Source organism: Vigna unguiculata, chromosome 9, assembly GCF_004118075.2.
Source record: "Vigna unguiculata cultivar IT97K-499-35 chromosome 9, ASM411807v1, whole genome shotgun sequence".
Taxonomy (NCBI): domain Eukaryota; kingdom Viridiplantae; phylum Streptophyta; class Magnoliopsida; order Fabales; family Fabaceae; genus Vigna; species Vigna unguiculata.
In genome coordinates, this window is record NC_040287.1 from 12,095,770 (window position 1) to 12,117,921 (window position 22,152).

At 34.6% G+C, this 22,152-nt stretch overlaps 1 protein-coding gene across 4 annotated transcripts in view; it reads left to right on the forward strand.

The window, feature by feature from the left end:
- Window positions 1–14,500, forward strand: part of LOC114163993 (protein MICRORCHIDIA 6) — a 28,173-nt gene extending 13,673 nt beyond the window's left edge. For all 4 annotated transcript variants that reach the window (XM_028048442.1, XM_028048441.1, XM_028048439.1 and 1 more), the window contains exons 13-20: window positions 2,077–2,175; window positions 8,583–8,634; window positions 8,744–8,855; window positions 9,726–9,913; window positions 9,991–10,100; window positions 13,639–13,718; window positions 13,906–13,948; window positions 14,142–14,500. In XM_028048442.1, coding sequence (XP_027904243.1) covers window positions 2,077–2,175; window positions 8,583–8,634; window positions 8,744–8,855; window positions 9,726–9,913; window positions 9,991–10,100; window positions 13,639–13,718; window positions 13,906–13,948; window positions 14,142–14,234 — 777 coding nt within the window. In that variant the 3' untranslated portion in view covers window positions 14,235–14,500. The remainder of the gene's footprint in view (window positions 1–2,076; window positions 2,176–8,582; window positions 8,635–8,743; window positions 8,856–9,725; window positions 9,914–9,990; window positions 10,101–13,638; window positions 13,719–13,905; window positions 13,949–14,141) is intronic.
- Window positions 14,501–22,152: the final 7,652 nt, after the last annotated feature.

A 22,152-nucleotide genomic window follows, 5' to 3' on the forward strand; every position in this document is an offset into this window, starting at 1 on the left:
GGAATTTGTTATCCTTACTCTAGTTAGTTTCTCTGCTATAGTTAGTCTACTAGCATAGTTTGCTCATCTCTATATAATTATAAATAGTTGAAGCTTTAGTAGTAAAATCAATTTCTTTCCCTACTATGTAAATTCTATTATGGTATACAGACCTCAAAAAATCCATATCTAAATCTTTACAAGATTTTTTCTCTTCCTCCACCTCTGCTCCTCCAACACTATTGTTGGCAACTAATTTTTCACTCAATCATGAAAAGCTTGATTTCAAAATCCTATAAAGGTTGAATCTATTATTAAGGGACTCAATTTTCATCTTCTCCTTGTTAATCCTTAAATTCGTAAGAACTGTGCCAATTGAGGATTGTGATCCCAATTGTGTGACTGTTTAGTATCTTGTGTGGAAACAAGATTAACTTCTCTTCGTGCTCCAATCTCCATGTCACAAGAAATGCCCACTTGTGCTATAGGAGGCAATTTATGGTGGCAACTTTGGGATGAGATTCCATTCACATACTAATGTGAAAGCTCGCCAATGATACAACTTGTGATAACTGCTGATTCTGAATGTCTTCTCCATATTCAAGCACAGGTTGATGTGTTAACCACTAACAATGATTGTTGTTTTTACCAAAGAACAATTTGATGTTATCATTGAAGGATTAATCAATAGCAAATTTCTTCCACTCACAATTGATGAGTGGAGATTCTCCTTTTACATGAAGCGTGATTTAAAAAGTTGGAGAAGCAATCTATTGCCTCAATCAATCCAATTGAAGCGACAATCCTGCTAGCTACTTTGCCAATTTCTTTGCAAGCTAACATAAGATTTTGAGATATCAACGCTTCCTTTGATTCTAAATGTGGAAATTGCACCTTCAAAGGTTTTGTTGATCAAGGTAGTGGTTGTGGTTATTGTGGCCCATGTAGTGGTTGTGGGCATGACCACTATTCTAACATTTAGTGTTAAGTTTGTCACTGTTATGGTCACTAAATATTTGTGTTCATAGGACTATATTCAAAAGATGTAGTATTCCTTGTTTACTGAAATGTCACTTAGCATTTTTCCTCGTCTATGCAAAGTTCATTGTCTTACTTTCTTGTACTACTTATTTGCAAACCTTTTGGTTAATCTAAAGTGACTTGTGGGTCCATGTGCCATTACCATCTAATTGTAGTTTCTCTTACTACACTTCATTTGTTGATGCTCACACCTATTTTAGTTGGATATGCTTGCAAACATGGTTATCAAACTCGCGAGTTAACTCGTCCGAGTTTACATTTCCACTCACCCTTGGTGAGTTGACTCGGAAGCAAACTCCATTTTGGAGCAAAGTCGATGGACTCACTGTGAGTCTGCAACCGAATTGGTGAGTCAAGAGGGTTTTTTGGGCATTGTGGAGTGGTGGTTAGGAGTGTTCATGGCGGTTCAGAGCATCCTCTCTTTTATTAACAACAACATCCTCTTTTTTTGCAACTCATCAATCTCAAGACGCTAGTCCACAACTAAGGCAATCCCATCATCTTCTAGCACAAACCACTCAAACTCACCAATGCAAAGTCATTTCAAGTGTGGCATAATACTACCTATAATTCTCCCTACTCTTTTCATTAATATGCAGTCATAATCTATATAAACAAGAATTCTCATCCTATTAGGATTGAAGCCTTGATGTTTGAGATTAGTGCTCCACTCTAAGATACTTGGTCCCTTATTTCCCTTTGACAAGATTACAAATTCTTTGGATGCAAGTAGTTTTTCAAGTCAAAGAGAATCTATGGTTTTTGTGGTTAAGGGGTTTTATTAATAATTTTGTAATGGCTATAATGCAACTTTTTCTCTTGTCACAAACACGTTTGTTTAGTTTTCTCCCATGTTGGTACATGTCAATGGCCTCTTAAGCAAAATGAATTATGTAATGCCTCTCAATCATGCTTTGTTTGACAAATCCTTAGTCAAGCGTCTTCACTAGGATGTATGTGGAAAGCACACCCCACAAGCCTAGTTTGACTTAATATTCTGCTAGTTGTATTTCCTTACACATTGTTTAAGTATTGTTATTTGGATTTTCTTTGTAGGGAACAGCTTTGACAATCACAACAATTGGATTTCTTAAGGAAGCTCCTCAAGTCAATATCCACGGTTTCAATGTATATCACAAAAATCGGCTTATACTGGTAAGTTTAACCCAAAATATTCTAATATATATATATATATATATATATATATATATATTAAGTCATATGTATATAAGTTTGTGATTGATTTACTGGTAAATTCTTTATGACCTTTAGTATTTGATTGGGAAAAATTTTATGTTTCGTGTAAAGCACATGCTTTTCCTCTTTACTTTTCCAGGGGTGGGAGGGAAGAGAGAAGGGGTCTAGGATTCAAGCATGTATATAGTTGCTATTTACATTGTTTGTTGTGTTGTGTTTGGGGGGAGTTCCCTAAACATGCTTGCAAATGATAGCCTTGACTATAAGTTTCTTCATGCTTTGTTTGGCAGAATAGAGGAAAATAAGTTAGATGGAAATAGGTGAAAAACAAAGAGGAAGTAAGGTGTTTTTTCGTTTCAAAATTGTTTAACTTATTTGAGTCGGTTAACATGTTAGAATAAGTTAACATATATGCTTTGCATTACCAATCTGACCTTTGTGTAGATTAATCATTACTTCTCTATACCTCTTTGTGGTAAGGATCCTTATAAATGAAGGAATTCTTTATTCCACACTGTCATGTGTAGTTAGTGCCATAAATCTATATTCAACTTTTGCACTAGATCACACAACACTTTGTTTCTTACCTTTCTAATATATAAGATTCCGTTCAAGGAATAAACACTATCCTATGGTTGATCTTTTATCAATGAGACAACCAACCCAATTTGCATCACAATACCCTAAGACTTGAGTATTTTCCCATGCTCGCATACAACAATGTTTATCTTGGGTTCCCTTTTACATATATGAGAACATGAATCACAACATTCTAGTGATCAATGTGAGGTTAGGTCCATTTACAACCCGTAGTCTTCTTACCAAGAGGAAGGGGGAAAGCTCCCAAGTACCAATGTGTTCATGTGTATGGCTTTCATCATTCATGGCTTGGTGCTATTCAGGTGACCAAGAGCCTTGTAAGGATTGTTAGTGTTAGATATAGTTTGATATTATTAAGATATTGTTAGATATTGATAACCACAATATCAAACAATATCTTCTATTTAATCTTTTTATTTTCAGTTACTCTTTTTACTTGTACCTCTCTCTATTATAAATAGATTACCCTATGTGTGGTTTATACACAAGGGAGATTAATCTCAATCCCTATCTTCTTTATTCTCAACATGGTATCTAGAGCTTAAGTTTTTTTTTTTTTTTTTTTTTTTCCGCTATTGCTGCCTCTGTCTCTGCTGCCTCCGCCTCTGCCGCCACCGCCGCTGCTGCCACCGGAGCCGCCAGTGCCGTCGCGGAGTAGTCGCCGGAGTAGTCGACAGAGCCGCTGCCGGAGCCGTCGCCGAAGTCGCCACCACCGTTGTTGTCGCCGGAGTGTTAGTTCCAACCGGCGACCATACAGTTTTGATCATCCCTCACGCGCCATTCGAAACCGCATTCGAAGCCGCGTGTCTTCCAGTTCCTCTATGGCGTCTTCCGCTACCTCTTTCAGTTCTGAACTCTCTTCTGTTTCATCCGATATACTTGTTATGTACAACAAATTTCTCAAATGGTATAAGGATCAACAATTTTCTAGTTCCACTGCATCTGTTGCTCACACAGGTACATCTTTTGTTGGTCTGACTCAATCTTCTTCTCCTGGTCCTTGGGTTTTTGATTCAGGAGCCACTGATCATATTACTGGTAACAAATCTTTGTTCTCTTCTTTATCCTCTACTAATCCTTTACCTTCTGTTACACTGGCTGATGGTTTTAGAGTCTCATCTCATGGTGTTGGCACTGTTAAACTTTTTCCTTCTTTAACCATTGATAATGTTCTTTATGTCCCTGGGTCTCTTTTTAACCTGTTGTCCATCAGTCGCCTAACTCGTTCTCTTGATTGTGTTGTTTCTTTTACCAACAATTCTGTCTGTTTACAGGATCGGAGTTCGAAACAGGTGATTGGCACAGGATATGAGTCTCATGGTCTTTATCATCTCCGTCCCTCTACACACATTGGTGCAGTTATGGAGTCTCCTTCTCTTATTCATGCTCAGTTTGGTCATCCAAGCCTTGCCAAGTTACAACAGCTTGTCCCTGCCTTGTCCAAGTTGTCTCGTTTGGATTGTGAGTCGTGTCAATTAGGCAAGTATACTCGTACTTCTTTTCCTCGTAGTGTCACACGTGATGCTTCGTCCCCTTTTGCCTTGGTTCACTCTGACATTTGGGGTCCTAGCCGCGTTAAGTCTACTTTAGGTTTTCAATACTTTGTTACTTTCATTGATGATTACTCCAGATGCACTTGGTTATTTCTAATGAAACATCGTTCGGAATTATTTCATATCTTTCAATCTTTTTTTAATGAAATTAAAACTCAGTTCGGTGTTTCTATTAGAGTTTTGCGTAGTGATAATGGCCGTGAATATCTTTCTCATTCTTTCAAACAATTTATGGCTTCTCACGGCATTCTGCATCAAACTTCTTGTGCTTATACCCCTCAACAAAATGGTGTAGCTGAACGTAAAAATAGACATCTTATGGAAACCACTCGCACTCTTTTAATTCATGGCGAGGTTCCTGAACATTTCTGGGGTGATGCCATTCTTACTGCCTGTTATCTCATTAATCGTATGCCTACTTCGGTTTTAAAGAATAACATACCTCACTCCATTTTATTCCCTCATGAACCTCTTCATTCCTTACCTTTAAGAGTTTTCGGGGTCTACATGTTTTGTTCATAATTTTAGTCCTGGTCTTGACAAGCTTTCTCCTAGATCACATAAGTGTGTTTTCTTAGGGTTTACAAGATCACAAAGAGGATACAAATGTTTTTCTCCTTTTCTTAACCGTTATTTTGTGTCTGCAGATGTCACCTTTAATGAGTTCTCCCTTTATTTTAAGAGTCAATCTTCACCTCTGACTCCATCCAATCCTGACAACTCTTCTAATACCTTTAATGTTCCTATTGTTTGTGACCCTCTTACTGTGTCTTCTTCACCCTCGGTTCCTGCTCCACAGTCACCTGCTCCTCCACCACCTCTTCAGGTTTATAGTCGCCGTAATCGATCACAACCACCACCATGTGACTCCACTCCAGTGCCAACTACTCTGTCTCCTCCGGCTCTGACACCTGAGTCTGACCTTTCCATTGCCCTCCGAAAAGGTATGCGTTCTACCCGTAATCCCTCTCCCCATTATATTGCTTTGAGTTATCATCGCTTGTCATTACCTTTTTATACATGTCTTTCCTCTCTTTCTTCTGTGACCATTCCAAAAACTGTCCGTGACGCTTTAGCCCATCCTGGTTGGCGTCAGGCCATGGCAGATGAATTAAGTGCTCTTCATAATAGTGGAACTTGGGAACTGGTCCCGTTGTCGTATGAGAAATCTGTTGTTGGTTGCAGGTGGGTGTTTGCTATCAAAGTTGGACCTGATGGTACTATTGATCGCCTCAAAGCTCGTCTTGTAGCCAAAGGTTATACTCAAATTTTTGGGTTGGATTATGGAGATACTTTTTCCCCCGTGGCAAAGATGGCTTCTGTTCGTTTATTTATCGCCATGGCTGCTCTTAAACAATGGCCTCTTTATCAACTGGATGTTAAGAATGCTTTCCTCAATGGTGATTTGCAAGAGGAAATCTATATGGAGCAACCTCCTGGGTTTGTTGCTCAGGGGGAGTTTTCTGGGATGGTATGTCGTCTCTGCAAATCACTATATGGCCTAAAACAATCTCCTAGGGCCTGGTTTGGAAAGTTTAGCAATGTTGTTCAACAATTTGGTATGACTCGGTGTGAAACAGATCATTCTGTTTTTTATCAACACTCGAGTGCTGGATGTGTTTACTTGATAGTATATGTTGATGACATCATTCTTACAGGGAGTAACAACCATGGCATCTCTCAGTTGAAACAACATATCTGTCACCATTTTCAGACCAAAGATCTTGGCAAACTCAGATATTTCTTGGGTATTGAGGTGGCACAGTCCAATGATGGTATTGTTATATCTCAAAGAAAGTATGCCATGGATATTCTGGAGGAAACTGGATTGATGAGTTCAAAGTCTGTTGATACACCCATGGATCCCAATACTAAACTTCTACCAAATCAGGGGGAGCCTATATCTGATCCTGAGCAGTATAGACGATTGGTTGGGAAATTGAATTATCTTACCGTTACTCGTCCTGACATTTCCTTTGCAGTCAGTGTGGTAAGCCAATTTCTTAATTCTCCATGTGAAGATCATTGGAATGCAGTCATTCGCATCTTGAAGTATATTAAAAAATCTCCTGGAAAAGGATTGTTATATGGTTCTAATAACCATACAAGAGTTGTTTGCTATTCAGATGCTGATTGGGCAGGATCTCCTTCTGATAGAAGATCTACATCTGGGTATTGTGTCTCCATTGGTGGTAACTTGATCTCGTGGGAAAGTAAGAAACAGAGTGTTGTAGCAAGATCTAGTGCAGAAGCAGAATATAGAGCTATAGCCTCAGCTGCCTGTGAACTTGTTTGGCTCAAGCAATTGCTTCAAGAGTTACAATTTGGAGATATTACTCAAATGACACTTGTGTGTGACAATCAGGCTGCCCTTCATATTAGCTCAATCCTGTCTTTCATGAGAGGACTAAACACATTTAGATTGATTGTCATTTCGTTCGGGAAAAGGTTATGTCTGGAGACATCAAGACTGAGTTTGTTAACTCAAGTGATCAGTTAGCAGATATTTTTACGAAGTCTTTACGGGGGCCTAGAATTGATTATATTTGTAACAAGCTTGGCACATACGATTTGTATGCTCCAGCTTGAGGGGGAGTGTTAGATATAGTTTGATATTATTAAGATATTGTTAGATATTGATAACCACAATATCAAACAATATCTTCTATTTAATCTTTTTATTTTCAGTTACTCTTTTTACTTGTACCTCTCTCTATTATAAATAGATTACCCTATGTGTGGTTTATACACAAGGGAGATTAATCTCAATCCCTATCTTCTTTATTCTCAACAGTTAGGAATAGTAATGGTGGACAAGGAGAAAGCAAAGAATGAATATGAAGAAGACAGACAATAGTAACATAAATTATCAACATGAAATGGATTACAAGTAGATCAAATACGTTTTCTACATTTTCTAGGAGCTACAGGCCAAGCATGACCAGAGATAGGAGAAGGGAAGGAGGATGAATGATCCATGGTATGAGAATCTTACAGTCATGGACCTGTTCACCATATGAATAATGTTCCATGGAGGACAAGAAAAAATGTGTGTTTGTGTAGAAGCTGTGAAGCCATAAACTTTGCCTAGTAGTCAGCTGTACAGTTACTGGGTGTCATGGTACTAGAATCCTAAGCTTGTTCCCAAACAGCATCACAGGTTTCATAAGCAGGAAAAATTTGCTTTAAGGAAGGATGATTGATCTATTTGGTTGTGACACGAAATTGGGCATCCATCTTTTTATCATTGTGAGCAGTTAGTGAGAGAAGAGTCTGTGGTGAAATTGAAATGGTCTTCTTAATCTTGACTGAAGCTAAGGTTTGATATCAGAAGCCCAGTAGTTTCCTTCCATCAAATTGTTGAAAGATTTGGGCACTTGGTGAAAACAAGGGGGTCAACCGTGTGTATGAGAGTGTGAATTAGCCATAGTTAAGCTGGGACGAGAGAGAATCAGTGTCAAGAACACTGGAAAGGGAGCTAAAGGGGAAGAAGGGCCAGCAAGTGCTGAGCAAAGAAATCTGGGATGTTGGAGGAACAACAATGCCACTGATGGAAAGAGCTGATGGAATAGATTCATGAACATAAGTAAATGGAGGATTGTGCCGTGTCTGTCAAAGCTTAATTTTGCTGGTGAATGTTTAGTAAAGGGACAACGAGAGAAAAATATAGTATTAGCAAATGAATATGTTAAAAGAGTGTGTGGCTATACAAGAAAGGGTAAGGATACAATATAATATATTATATTAAGTTAGTTTGGACACATGAAGAAAAGGTTACTTGAGTGTAGGCAGACACTAGTATGGAGAGTCCGGAGGCAATAGACTTGTATATATGGATAGAGAGCCCATGAAGGATACTATAGCCATTTTTATAAGGGATTTACTGCTGAATAAAATATCCTTGAGAACTTAGCTTTCAACCCAAGTTTAGCGACATTGTGTGACCCCATGTAGCCAACCTCACTTAGTGGGAGAAGGCTATTCTTGGCATTGTCATATGTTTTACTTTTCCAAAGGATTCCTTGTCCTATTCATAGTTTCCCCTCTTCTCATTTTGAATACATTCTACTAAAAATATTGTAAAATAATAGTATTAGACATTTTAACTCATTTTGTTCTTGTTTTTGTTTTTTGTTTTTGCTTTAACATTGATTTATCATTTTGTATTATGTTTTTACTTTCTAATACTGTTGTTACCTTTCCATATACTAGCCATTTTGGCAGGTTGTAAGCTATTATGACAGTAGAGGTAGAGGAGTTGTTGGTGAGTAATATGTTACTACGCACTTTCAAGTTTTATCTGATGTTTCCAGACGTATTGCATCTGCAGTGTATGGGTTCATAACTATGTTAATTAATCTCGGTAATTTCAGGTATCCTACAGGCAGATTTTATTGAGCCAACACATAACAAACAAGATTTTGAGAGAACTTCCCTGTTTCAAAAGCTTGAAGTGCGATTGAAGGATATGACATGGGAATACTGGTATAGTGTTTTGTAGTGATCTCTGGTCTTGTCCTGCTCTACTTTGTAGCATTTTAAGCATTTGGTTTGTGTAATTTAAGTTTGTGTGCCAAGCAATACACATGTATGTTTAAATATTTTTTAGATTATTTAAGAATTAATATCTAAGAGGGTGAGTCCTGGTGCAACGGTAAAGTTGCACCTTAGCACTGGTTGGTTGTTTGAATCCGGAAACTACCTCTTTGCTCAGCGTGACAAAATAGCTCTAAACCATAAAAGATGCCATGCTGAGTTAGGTTGTTCAACCCACAGTTTACCCTGCCAATCCTGGTTGGCCAGTCCACCTTTTTTTGAGAAAATGAAAATTTTCTCAGAAAAGCGTTTTTTTTTTTCTTAATAATTTTTTTAGTACTTTTAGGAAATCAAAAAGCATGTTTGTTATTGTTACTTTGTTTTGTAGACTCAATTTCTCTAGGGCTAATATCAAAATTTATATTTAAATAGGATTTAGGCTAAGTTTTTAATATACTTTTGGTTTTTTAACTAAATTTGTCAAGTTGGAACCTTTTTTCCTACTTTTGATGGGCTCGTCTTCTAGCCATCCAACCCACCCCCGCATGTAGGGTGAGCCATGATTTCCAGCCAGCCATTAGTTGGTGGGTCAACCTGCCCTAACCTGTTTTTGGCATGCTGGTGGTGGGCAGGTTAAAATGGATTGGGCTTGCCTGATTTGCCACCTATACTCTTTACATAGACAAGGGTAAGACTGTGTGTACTATACTCTTCCACTCCTATGCCTTTGCACAAATGAAGAGCCTTCTGTCAGTGCAATTGTAGTTTAGTTTAGCATTAATATCTGACATATCCAGTACTCTATTTAAACTTCTGCAGGGATACACATTGTACATTGTTTGGATACAAAGAAAAGAGGAAGCTTAAACCTGGGATTACATCAATGCATAAACCACTGGCTGTAGAAAAACCAGTTATATTGAACAAAAGTTCCTCCTCTCTTGTCAATGCAAAAGCATACGGGAATTCCTTACAGTGTTCCAAAAATCTGCAAAGACCGGAACAAGGTAACGACTTTTATGAGAAACAAAACCTTATACCATTAGCTTAACCAACTTTATCTAGCTAATGTTTCTTCATTCAGGTTCTCAGAATAAGAGGAAGAACACACATGAACTGGTAGATCTTTTGAATACACAAAAGCATGCAAGGACAGATATTGTTACCAGTGTTGGGTTCAGTCAGAATAAACAGGTCTGCATTTGCTTCATCATTATGTTGAAATTTGTTAGTGCATATCATTTAGTGGCATATTTTCAGTGATATTGTTTGTAATTTACTTAGGGAACATGTAGTGTATTAGAGATCCCACATCGACTGGAGATAAAGTGAGTTTATAGTATATAAGTGAGTGCAAACCTCACTTTACAGGCCGGTTTTGTGAGGGTGATTTATATTTAAGTCCACTTTTTAACATGGTAGAGCCCGTCTTAGCAAGATTTGTAGTTTGTTGGTCTTATTGAACCACCTACTATCGGGAGATTTTTTTATTTGTTGGGCCTATCGTTTTACCCGTTATCGGGTTGCTATAAGATCATCCATTAATGTCAAATTTCACGCCCGAGATGTATATGTCTCGACGTGAAGAAGTGTGTTTAAGATGATTTTGTAGTATATCGGTGGGTGCAAATCTCACCTTACAAGTAAGTTGTGTAAGGTTGCATTAGACTTCAAATCCATTTCTTAACATAGTGTACAAAACAATGGTAACGGTCAAATTTGTTTCCATTATTGATACACCTTAGCTCCATTTTTTCCTCTTGTTCTTTATCAGAATTCCATGATTTATGTTGTAGTTAATAATTCCTTGTATTGTTTTAATTACATAATTAAGATATTTAATTAAATTTCATAATTAGGAGGCTTAATAGGTTGACAATATATTTTATATTTGCATATCACGATTCTTCTTCTCAATCACACCATAGGTGTTATGGGAGTAGAAAAGTCATGATTAATACCAAGGTTTTCAAAAAGAGCTAGTTTTCATTACCACTAGTAGACTCCGTACTTGTATTAGTTCAAGAGGTCTTTGGATAGAAATATCATTTACATTTTTAAAAGAACTTTTAATATGCTTTCCTTTTTTGCATGAGAAAATTGTCTTTGAATGACATCATTGGCAAACCCCTTATAAGACTATGTTTTTGTAATTTTGAGAGTAATCTCGAGCTTGCACGTCCACATTCTCTATACCACAACACCAATGGTCTTCTTTGATTGTCATGAGACAAGAAATCTTGAGCTAATAACTCTTCCATAACAATTTGGCTCCATCACTGTTGTTGACTATACATTGGTCAGTGTTAAACAAAACACTATATCCACTGTCACACAATTGGCTTATGCTAAGCAGGGTTGTGTTTTAGACCATCAACTAAAAGAACTTTATTAATATACGATGAAGGTTCCAAACTTACTTGACCAATACTAATTATCCTTCCATTATGGTCTCCTCCAAAAGATACCTTCCTCTTTTCTTCATTTTCAGGTCTCGGAATATAGACCTTTCTCCTATCATGTGACAGGAATAGCCACTATCCTGCTACCTAGACACATGTCTTCTTTGCTAGGTTGAAAGTGTTTGCTAGAGGAGCTATTTTATTTTTAGGTACACATACTTTTCTGGGTCCTTTGGGAATGTCTTCCAATGCAATTTCCTTTTCAAGGAACGACTACATGATACAAGTCATCTCACTAGCTAACCTCCAGTCTTTCAATCCCAAATTTTCAACATGGGACAAGGCAGATGCGGTTGTACTATCATGATTGTTGAATGCCATGACACTAGAGGTGAGTGATGCTTACATGTTTATGAAGACAACCAAGGAGGTATGAGATAGCTATAAAGCAAATTATTCCAAAGTTGGTGATGCTGCCCAAATCTGAGATTAAAATGAGATCTCTAATGCAAAACAAAGGGAATTACCTAGTCAATTAGTTAATATGCCCATACACTACAAAATGTGTGGCAGTACTTCGACCATTTTGAGCAATTTGAAGCAAAATGTAATGAAGATATTGGACCTACTCAAATACTACAAGGAGAAGGACGGGATATGCAAGTTCTTGACATGATTAAATAAGGAGTTTAATCCTGATAGAGTTCAAGTGCCAGGGAAGGACCTATCCTCACTGAATGAGACAATGATTGTATTTGGGCAGAAGAAGCCCATAAAGAAGCCCATATGGCCCAACTAGGCCCAGCTGTAGGCTCATAAGTAATTGCTCCTTAGCATTTGTAGGAAATATTTCTTACTCCTATGCAGTCCATGCCTTAAATTCCTCTAAAGGTGGTTGGGTAGTTGATTCTGGAGCCATAGACCCGTTGACAAAATCATCTACTAGGTTTATATCTTATAGATCTTGTCCAAGCAACAAAGAAATTGCACTTGCAGATGGAACTTTCCTTACAATTGAAGGATGTTATGATAAACCAAAATCTAATTTTGAAGGATGTTTTGCATGTGCCCAGATTATGTCAATGTGATTTCTATTCACTAGCTTATGTTGGATTTACATTGTTTAGTGTTGTTGGAAGTCCCATATCGACTAGAGATAAGGCCAATGTACAATATATAAGTGGGATGCAAACCTCACCTTACAAGCCGGTTTTGTGGGGTTGAGTTAGACTTGAAGCTCACTTCTAACGTGGTATCAGAGCCTGGGTTCGTGTGGTGACCGGCTCAGACGAGGCCTTGTATCGAAAGTCTTTCTGATAGTGGGTTAGGTAAGTGAGTCCCATTAAGAAGAACGACGGTACAGACAAAGGGGTACTCTCGAGAGGGAAGTACCTATGTGAAGGGACTCACACTTGAGGGGGAGATCGTTGAGAATCCAAGTGAGTCTAGATCCCATATTGAGTAAAAATGAGAAAGCTGAGCACCATATAAGGATCAAGGCCCATAAACCCATTGTCTTAAGGTTTTGGGTTAAGAGTGGTGTCAATCCCTTATGTAGTTGGGCTCATGCTCATTGGTGTTAAATCTTCCTAGCGATCCTCTCTCGAAAGACCTAACAATGGTATCAAAGCCATTGTTTAAAAAAAGCCTATCCTAGCGAGATTTCTTGGACATTCTGTTCCACCCGCTATCGGGCCGCTAACGGATCACCCACTAATTTCTAGTTCCATGCACGAGATGTATATATACTTCGGTGTGAAGGGGTGTGTTGGAAGTCCTACATCGACTAGAGATAAAACAATTTCATAGTATATAAGTGAGGTGCAAACCTCATCTTACAAGCCGGTTTTGTGGAGTTGAATTAGGCTTAAAGTCCATTTCTAACAAGTGTTTTTTAATCCTACAACCTGCCTATTTTTGGATTAGAGAATAGGTAAAGATGATTGGACTTGTCAAGGAAGACAATGGGCTCTACCTTCTAGAGGATGCTAACAAAATACGTAGCACCAAGGGTCCATTTTCTTTGTCTTTGCTGTCAGAAATGTTTCTTAACTTATTTAAAAAAGTTGACATAAAAAATCTTTCATTGTGATACTTGCAAATTTGGAAAGTACAAGCGTGTTGATTTTTCCTCTAGTAATAAAAGAATAGTTGTTCCCTTTGCATTAATACTTAGTGATGTATGGAGACCCTCTAGTATTCCTAACCTAGGAGAAACTCCTCATTTATTGATTGTAGTTATTTACTTGCTTTCTTTGGACTTCATACTCTGCCACTATAAATATTTGAAAAGGTTTTTTATGCCAACTTTACTCTTTCATTTTATGTAGACCACTGCAACTCCAGCTGGCCAGGTGGAAGACCCGAAGAATTTACATTTAATTCAACAAAATAAGCAACTGCGTGCAAAGTGAGTATATTTTTAATTGCAGTAACTTTGATATGCTTTATTTGTATGAAATACTATTCAGCAAGTTGGATCGGCTTCGAATGTTGCTCACTTTTGCTGGCAAACAGCAGCTATGTTCAATTATCTTCATTTTGATTCTACCAATATTTGCCAAACTTAGTTATGGCCTCCAATCTTTTCCCTGCAGATGTCTAGAATTTGAAAAGACAGGAGAAGAACTTAATCTCAAGGTAATTTTTACAAAGTAACGAAGTTTGGTGAAGTTACTTTGCATATTCTGGTTGCCTAATTCACATTGAACAACTTTATTCACAAAGAATGAAATGCGTAGCGTAGAGTTCTTTTTTCTTTCTGGCTTTTGAAGTTTGTTAAAATTGAGAGAATGAACATCCATTTGAAGGAAAAATGGTTATGATTGTACAGGTGGCGAATCTTAAAAGTAAAATACAAGAAGCGGAAGATGAGTACCAACGGCTTTTGGCAGAAATAAAGTCCGTGGACGTGAAAGAAGAGTAGTTGTGCAGTGCAGATGTAAGTTTTTGTTTAATTCTTGGTTTGTAGAATGTTGTATGTATAGGCTAATCCTTTTTGATGTCTGGGGCTCACTAGGTTTTGAGGAATTTGAAAATGATGATAGGGTCTGAGTCTTTGTTTTTCAGGCTTCCTATTCCTGTATCATATGTACATGGAATGGAAGTGAGCCACAGCAATCGGAACTTCCACCTCTTGTAAAGTACTTTTCAAACTTTAACTATAACCAATTCATCTTTTCTTCTCATTCATTTTTTCGATTCATTCCGCCAAATTCTATTACTCTCATATTCAATATTACTTATTTTATTTGTATTATTAGAAAATAACAAAAGTTAAAAAATATCCCCCTTTTACATAATAGTTAAGATACATGGTAAAGATATAAAGTGACTCACAATCTAAACTAAGCAATATCATGTATCAAATCAGAGTCATTAAATGACATAATTTTTTAAAAATTTATTATTTTAATAAAATTGAATCAATGCGCGAAATTTTCTAAAAATGTAAGAGAACAGACTATGTTAAGAACCACAATGTAACATCGCGAATGATTTGTTTATTTAGCAATAGAAAAGTAAAATACTTACCGTAATAATTTGTCCCTAAAGTTTTGTTTGTTCAGTTATTAATAATTTTTTAAATTATATAGTAATTATTAATTAAACTTGTAAATATATTTAAACTTGTAAATATTCAGTTATTATATTTAAACTTGTAAATATTAATTATTAAATTGTTATTATTTAATTATTAATTAATAGATAGTGTTAATTTTATAATTATTTAATTAATAAAAATTTCACGATTAGTACATGTTAATAATTAAATTTTAATTGCTAATTGTTATTGAATTCGTAAACTTAGTAAACTTCTAAAGTTAATAAATAATTTTAATTTTACTAATTATTAGTAAATATTTTACTTAATTTATTGTAATTAAAATTGTAAGCAATAAGTAAATAATATAATAAATGATATTAAATATTTAATTAATATCAATCTAACAAAGATTAAATAATTTTAATATAATTATTAAAATATGTATTTGATAACTAAAAATTAAACAGGTACAGGACAATATAATTTAACTTTTTAAAACTAAATTAAAGAAAAAAAAAATAAACATGTCTTGTGAATTGGGTTCTCCAAACAAAACCAGTTCACACTGCTACAGTATCTGTTAGAAAATAAAACATTAAGAAAAGCTTTTACTTCTGGAATATTTTTTTATTGTTTAATAATAAAAAAATCTCGTGAAATCCACATATTTATTGTTAAAAATCTCTTATTGTAGCATCAACCAGCACATTTTTTGTTTCTTTATTTATTTTATTAACGATATAAAAATATGATATTTCAATTAGATTGACGACTCATATATTAATAATTAATAATATTATACATTTTATAAAATAAAATTATATTTAAAAATTATACAAATATATGACAAAATCAGAAAAAAATAACAATCAATCAAGCTTATATTATTTGAAAGAAGTTTGTATTACATAAACCTCCTTTTCCCACTGGATACTTATTCAAGAACAATAAAATATTAAATAATAAAAATGCAAAAATAATTAAAGATGAATCAACCAAAATAAATAAAATTAAAAGGTAAATTTATTTTCCATATGAAAATGAAACCTGTTCTCCATGTTCACTGTCTTGAAACTTACCCTTCTGAACACCAACCTGCCCGCTGCCCGTAACCTAAATGTGAAGTGTTTGCCCTAAAACCACACTTTGGCTCTATAAAAGTCTCACTTTCTCTCCAAATTTTCTCCCACCTCTGCTTTCTCCTTTTGTACATCTATCTTCTTCTGCTTTCACTTCATTGCATATTCTCCTTCTATATGTCAACAAATAAACACTTTGGTCTCTGAAACCTTTTTCATTTCTTAATTTGATTTCGGCTTCATATCTATGGCTAATTTCTTTTGTTTATGTTCTTTCATTAATACCCTTTTCACTCCTCTTTTCAAGTGGTGCAAAACACTTCCATCCGCATGTGACACGTGATGAACATGACGGCCATATTTTGCACAAATTGAATTTTCACAGTTTGATGCACAAATTCAGTGCTTCAAGCTGCTTCTAATAAGAGGTTCATGTGATTCTTTCAAAGTTTGCATAACCCTCTTTCAACTTTGAAGCATACACTTTTTTTTTAACCACCAAACTCTTTTGTTCATCTGCTTTCTCTTCTATGACTATCAAAGATGGAAACTTTAATCTAACAACCTTTGACTTGAAGAGAAAAATAATGGAATATGGATAAATAAAAAGTGTAGTTGCTTTGGTTGATACCTTTTCTTAGCAAGTAAAAGGGCATGTAGATCTGCCCTTTGAGAAAGACCTAAAAAAGGAATAAAAAGCATATTCTTTAGCAAATATTCTTTTTCTAATAAAGATAACTTATCTGGTCTAACTGTTTTGATTGAGTAATTGGTATGATATTTGATCAATTTTTACAAATATTTTTCTTACCAATCATTCTTATTACATTTTATTTTCTTGAGTTCTTGCATTTTAATGTTTTGGAAAACCCTATTTTTAGTTTTGTAAAATTAAAACTAAAGTAGAGACCATCTATTGTAGTGAATCAACTTTTGCAAGAGTAAAATCTCATTTTGATATTGACATATTCTAAATCCCTAAATTAATTGGACTCAATTCCATTTTTGTCAAAAATTACATGGATCTCAACTTGTAGCAGTTTGTCATCTTTATCTGTATTTGGATTAAAAATAGAATAATGTTTGTAGGTCATAACTCAGATGAATTGATTCTTTCTAGTTTTTATGGGTATGAAAAGATGTTTTTATATTTCATTTATGTAAATAACTATAACATTTCCAAAAAAAATCAAAGACAAAAGAAACATTCACATTATAATTCAAAATAATAATATTATATATATATATATTAATCTAAATTCTAATATGTATTATTATATTATTAAAAGATATACTGGCTATTGTTTTTTGAGGTGTGTTTTTTGATTTTGTTTAAAAAAGAGGACTAAACTATAAAGAATTTACTGTTGAGACTAAAATTCTATTTTATCTTACTTGGAGAGATTAAAATACACTTAATTCTTAAAACGTTTTACACCGACTTTGAGATCATTCTAGGACAGTTTGCAATACACAATTGCATTAGCTATGAACAACACTATGTATATGGCAAAGAAATATTTTAAAAAATATATAAAACAAACTAAAATGAAATTAAACTTAATATGTATGATTGTTTGATAGAGGTAAGTTGTTTTTAAAAAATACACAATTTTTATTACATAGATAAGGTTTATATATTGTTTACCCAAGACCTGTCTACTGAATACAGTATTAAGAAAATGTGTGTCAAATGTCTTTTACAATAAAGTGAAGGGTAAAAGGTCATTTGCTTTTTTAATTTAATTTTAATCTATTTTTTCATACAATTAAGCTGGTTTTTTGTTACATAACTAATAACTTAAATAAACTATCTTAAAGAATTTAAATGTCGATTCTAATTGATAAGCGCGTAAAGAATTTAAAATTGAAATGAAGTTTTTTTATGCAGTAAAAATCAAGTCAAAGATAAGGATATAATTAGCTACTATAATGTCAGATATTATTAAAAAGACAAATAAATGGAAATATATTTTTTCTTTTGTTAAAACATAAATAAATAATAAAAAGAAACTGAAAAAATTGTAATGATTTAGAGGAGCTGCAATGATAATTTATGAAGATAACTTTCCCCCAACAAATCAATTCAAATGAATGATCATGTGATGATGTAGAGAGAACATTTTATAAAAAAAATGTTAATTTAGAGAAGGAAATGGTTATAATATAAGATAGTTTTTTTTTTTAGGCTACATTGTTGTCATTTGCCACATTTAATAATACTGCATTCACAAAATGTTCAAAAGGAAAGAAAAACTTATTTAACCTATTTTTTTTATCTAGATAGTTGCGTAGCTGATTAAATTATACTATACTTAAGTTTTAGTTTTATAAACTTTTTTGCCTCTTTTAATGATGATGAAAGTTTAAACATAATTTTTATTCTAATAAATTATTAGCTTTTCATTAGAAACATTACAAAAAAATTGGGATTAACTACAGGTCAAATTCGTAAAAAATACTTAAAATTTGTAAGCAAAATTTAGTTACTTACGATCAAAGAAAATCCATAGGTAAAAAGTTTTAGAATAATAATTACATGCAAATTTTTAAACTCGTAGATATATTTATACAAAATAATCTATAGGTAACGAGTGTATGTGATTATCTATGGATTCATATAGGTAATTAGACATGAATGGTATTCATAAGTAATTATGTATAAATGAGATGCGTAGATAATTAAGTATTAATTATATTCATGGTTAATTCTTGTTCTAAATCAAAGTTTAAATAAAATATTACAAAAATATTAGTACATTGAAATTCATTCGTGTTTCTTTAACAAAAATTTATTTTCGTCAAAAATATCAAAATAGCTCTGTTTGACTTGTTTAGACTTGACCTATTTTAGACTTGTAAAAATTGAGTTGGTCTATCATATAAAAACGAGTTGAGATGTTGAACTCGACCTGCCGAATAGCAGTTGTGAGCTGATCCACCTAATCTACCTTTTTCCACATTTATTTTGTTAAATGAACTTGCAATTTTTGTATGCATCCCAATCGTTAAATGGGTCTGCTAAATTGATTTATGTGGAATGTGAAATATATACTAACTTTAATAAAAGGGAAGTAAAGACGTAGAGTATTAAAGTCGAAGAAAAATAAGCCATTTTTTTAGCTTTGGCTTGTAACGTATCTCCCATGCGAGGGAGCAAACAAAACAACTCCAACCAAGTAAAAGGCCTCAATCATAGTGATGTCAAAAAAAATTCGTACCTATAAGTATTCGCTGATAAAACTCGCAACAGGTAGAAAATGTTATATATAATCAATATTGCAAAAGCCGTCCATTGCACCAACGAGAACGTGATTTTCAGATGCAAATATGGTGCACTGTTGCAACCATATATTTTAAATGTTGGATTTCATTCTTTCTAATTCTCTCCTCCTTTCTCTCTTATATTTCTTCTCTCATTCTGGATTTATTTATTTACTCTTTTAAGTGTTATCTTGCTAGTTTTGAGATCCTCGAAAATTCCGAGAAGTTCTTGTTGTATCCTGGGGGGCTTGCGCAATACACGCGGGTAAGTCCTTAAGGGTAGTGAATCCACACGCCTCGGAAATTCTTTTGGTTCGTGATTTTGTTAGTTATTACAACAATCTTAAGGACTTATGGCTAACAACAACAACAACAATAACACATCCTCTACGGATAATCCAAATACTGTTTCCGGAGCTCAGATAGTCTTTGCGAAACCTTTTCCGGATGTGTCAAAAATTGAGGTATTCTCTAGACAAAACTTCCAGAGTTGGCAAGAACGTGTGTCTACCCTTTTAGACATGTATGGAGTTGCTACTGCTCTCACATCCTCAAAGCCCAACTCCAATATCCCTTCAAAACAAGTTGAAGATTGGATTCATGCAAATAACGTATGCCGACACACTTTACTTAGTGCATTGTCTAATGATCTGTTCGATGTGTATTGTTCATAAAAGGAAGCGAAAGAAATTTGGAATTCGTTGATCCTCAAATATACTACTGAAGACGTAGTTAGACAAAGATTCATCATAGGAAACTACTACCACTGGGAGATGATTGAAGATAAGGACATTAAAATCCAAATCAACGAATATCACGCTGCTTGAAGATATCAAAGCAGAAAACATAATCCTTCCTGATGAGTTTGTTTCAGAACTCCTGATTGAGAAACTACCGTCATCTTGGATTGACTATAAACAACAGCTGAAACACAAGCACAAGAAGATGTCGCTTCAAGAGCTCATCACACACATCATAGTCAAAGATACCAACAGGCAGGAATGTGCTACTGCAAGGGCCAACACATTATCTACAAAAGCTAACATTGTAGAAGAAAAGGTACGAGAATAAACCTGATCACAATAATAAAAGTAATTTTCGAAATTCCCGTCCTAAAGGATCTAACCCCACCTTTAAGAAAAAGGGAAATTGCTTCGTATGTGGGAAGCCTGGCCATCATCCACCTCAGTGCAGGCGTAGAGCAAGAAATGACAATCCTCCTAGAGCAAATATAGCTCAAGGGGAAGATACTATATTTGCGGTCGTTTCACAAGTAAATTTGATGACCAATGTGAGTAAGTGGGTGGTAGACTCTTGTGCTACCAGGCACATCTGTGCAAACAGAAGTGCTTTTACCTCCTATACCAGTATAGGGGAAGGAGAAGAACACGTCTATCTTGGTGACTCTAGGACAACTCCTATCCTTGGGAAAGGAAAGGTTCTTTTGAAACTCACATCAGGGAAGACTTTGGCCTTGAGTGATGTGCTGCATGTGCCCTCTATTAGAATTAATCTAATATCTGTAGCACTACTGGGAAAAGTTGGGGTTAAAGTGTCATTTGAATATGACAAGATTGTAATGACAAAAAATAATGTTTTCGTGGGAAAGGGATATTGTGATCAAGGTCTCTTTGTACTCAATATTTCAAAAATTATTAATGAATCTTCTTCTGCTTATATCGTTGACTTGTATGATATGTGGCATGCTAGATTAGGACATGTGAATTCTTCATATGTTATGAAATTGCAACGACTATGATTAATTAATATGCATGATAAACAAAGTGGTAAATGTGATATATGTGTAGAATCTAAAATAACAAAGAAAACTTGTTATCGTGTAGAACGTCAATCTGAATTATTAGGGTTAATTCATTCTGATCTAGCCAACTTAAAACAGACTATGTCTAGAGGTGGTAAACATTATTTTGTAACCTTTATAGATGATTATTCTAGATACACTAAAGTGTACTTAATTAAGCATAAAGATGAAGCTTTCGATGTGTTTTTAAAATATAAGGCAGAAGTAGAAAATCAATTGAATAAGAAAATTAAAAGGATTAGATCAGATAGAGGTGGTGAATATGTTCTGTTTAATGAATATTGTGTTAGAGAAGATATCATCCATGAAGTAACCCCACCATATTCACCCGAGTCTAATGGAGTAGCTGAGAGAAAGAATAGAACTCTTAAGAAAATGATGAATGCCATGCTTATTAGTTCTAGTGCACCTGATAACCTTTGGGGAGAAACCCTTCTTACTGCATGTTTTTTACAAAATAGGATACCTCATAATAAAACTGGTAAAACACCTTATGAGTTGTGGAGAGGTTATCAACCTAATCTTAAATATCTAAGAGTGTGGGGGGTGCCTAGCTAAGGTAATGTTACCCGATCCTAAGAAAAGAAAAATAGGCTCTAAAACCTCTGATTATATGTTTTTAGGTTATGCCGAACATAGTGTTGCCTATAGGTTTCTTGTTGTTAAAAGTGATGTAATTGAGCATAATACTATTGTGGAGACAAAAAATGTTGAGTTCTTTGAACATATATTTCCTTTAAAGGTTAGTGGGACACTTGAACAATCTATAGATAATAATAAGGATGCCATGTGTGAGGTTTTAAGAAGAAGTAAAAGACAAAGGAAGGAAACTTCTTTTGGAGATGACTTTTATACCTATATGGTTGAAAATGATCCAACAAGCTTTCTAGAGTCTACTAGAATTTCTGATTCAAAACAGTGGGATAAAGCCATTACGACTGAAATTGAATCAATTCAAAAAAATAATAATTGGACCTTAGTAGATTTGCCTAAAGGAGCAAAACCCATTGGTTGTAAATGGATATTTAAGAAAAAGTATCACCCAGATGGATCCATAGATAAGTATAAATCAAGGTTAGTAGCAAAAGGTTTTACTTAAAAGTCCAACATAGATTACTTTAACACCTTTGCC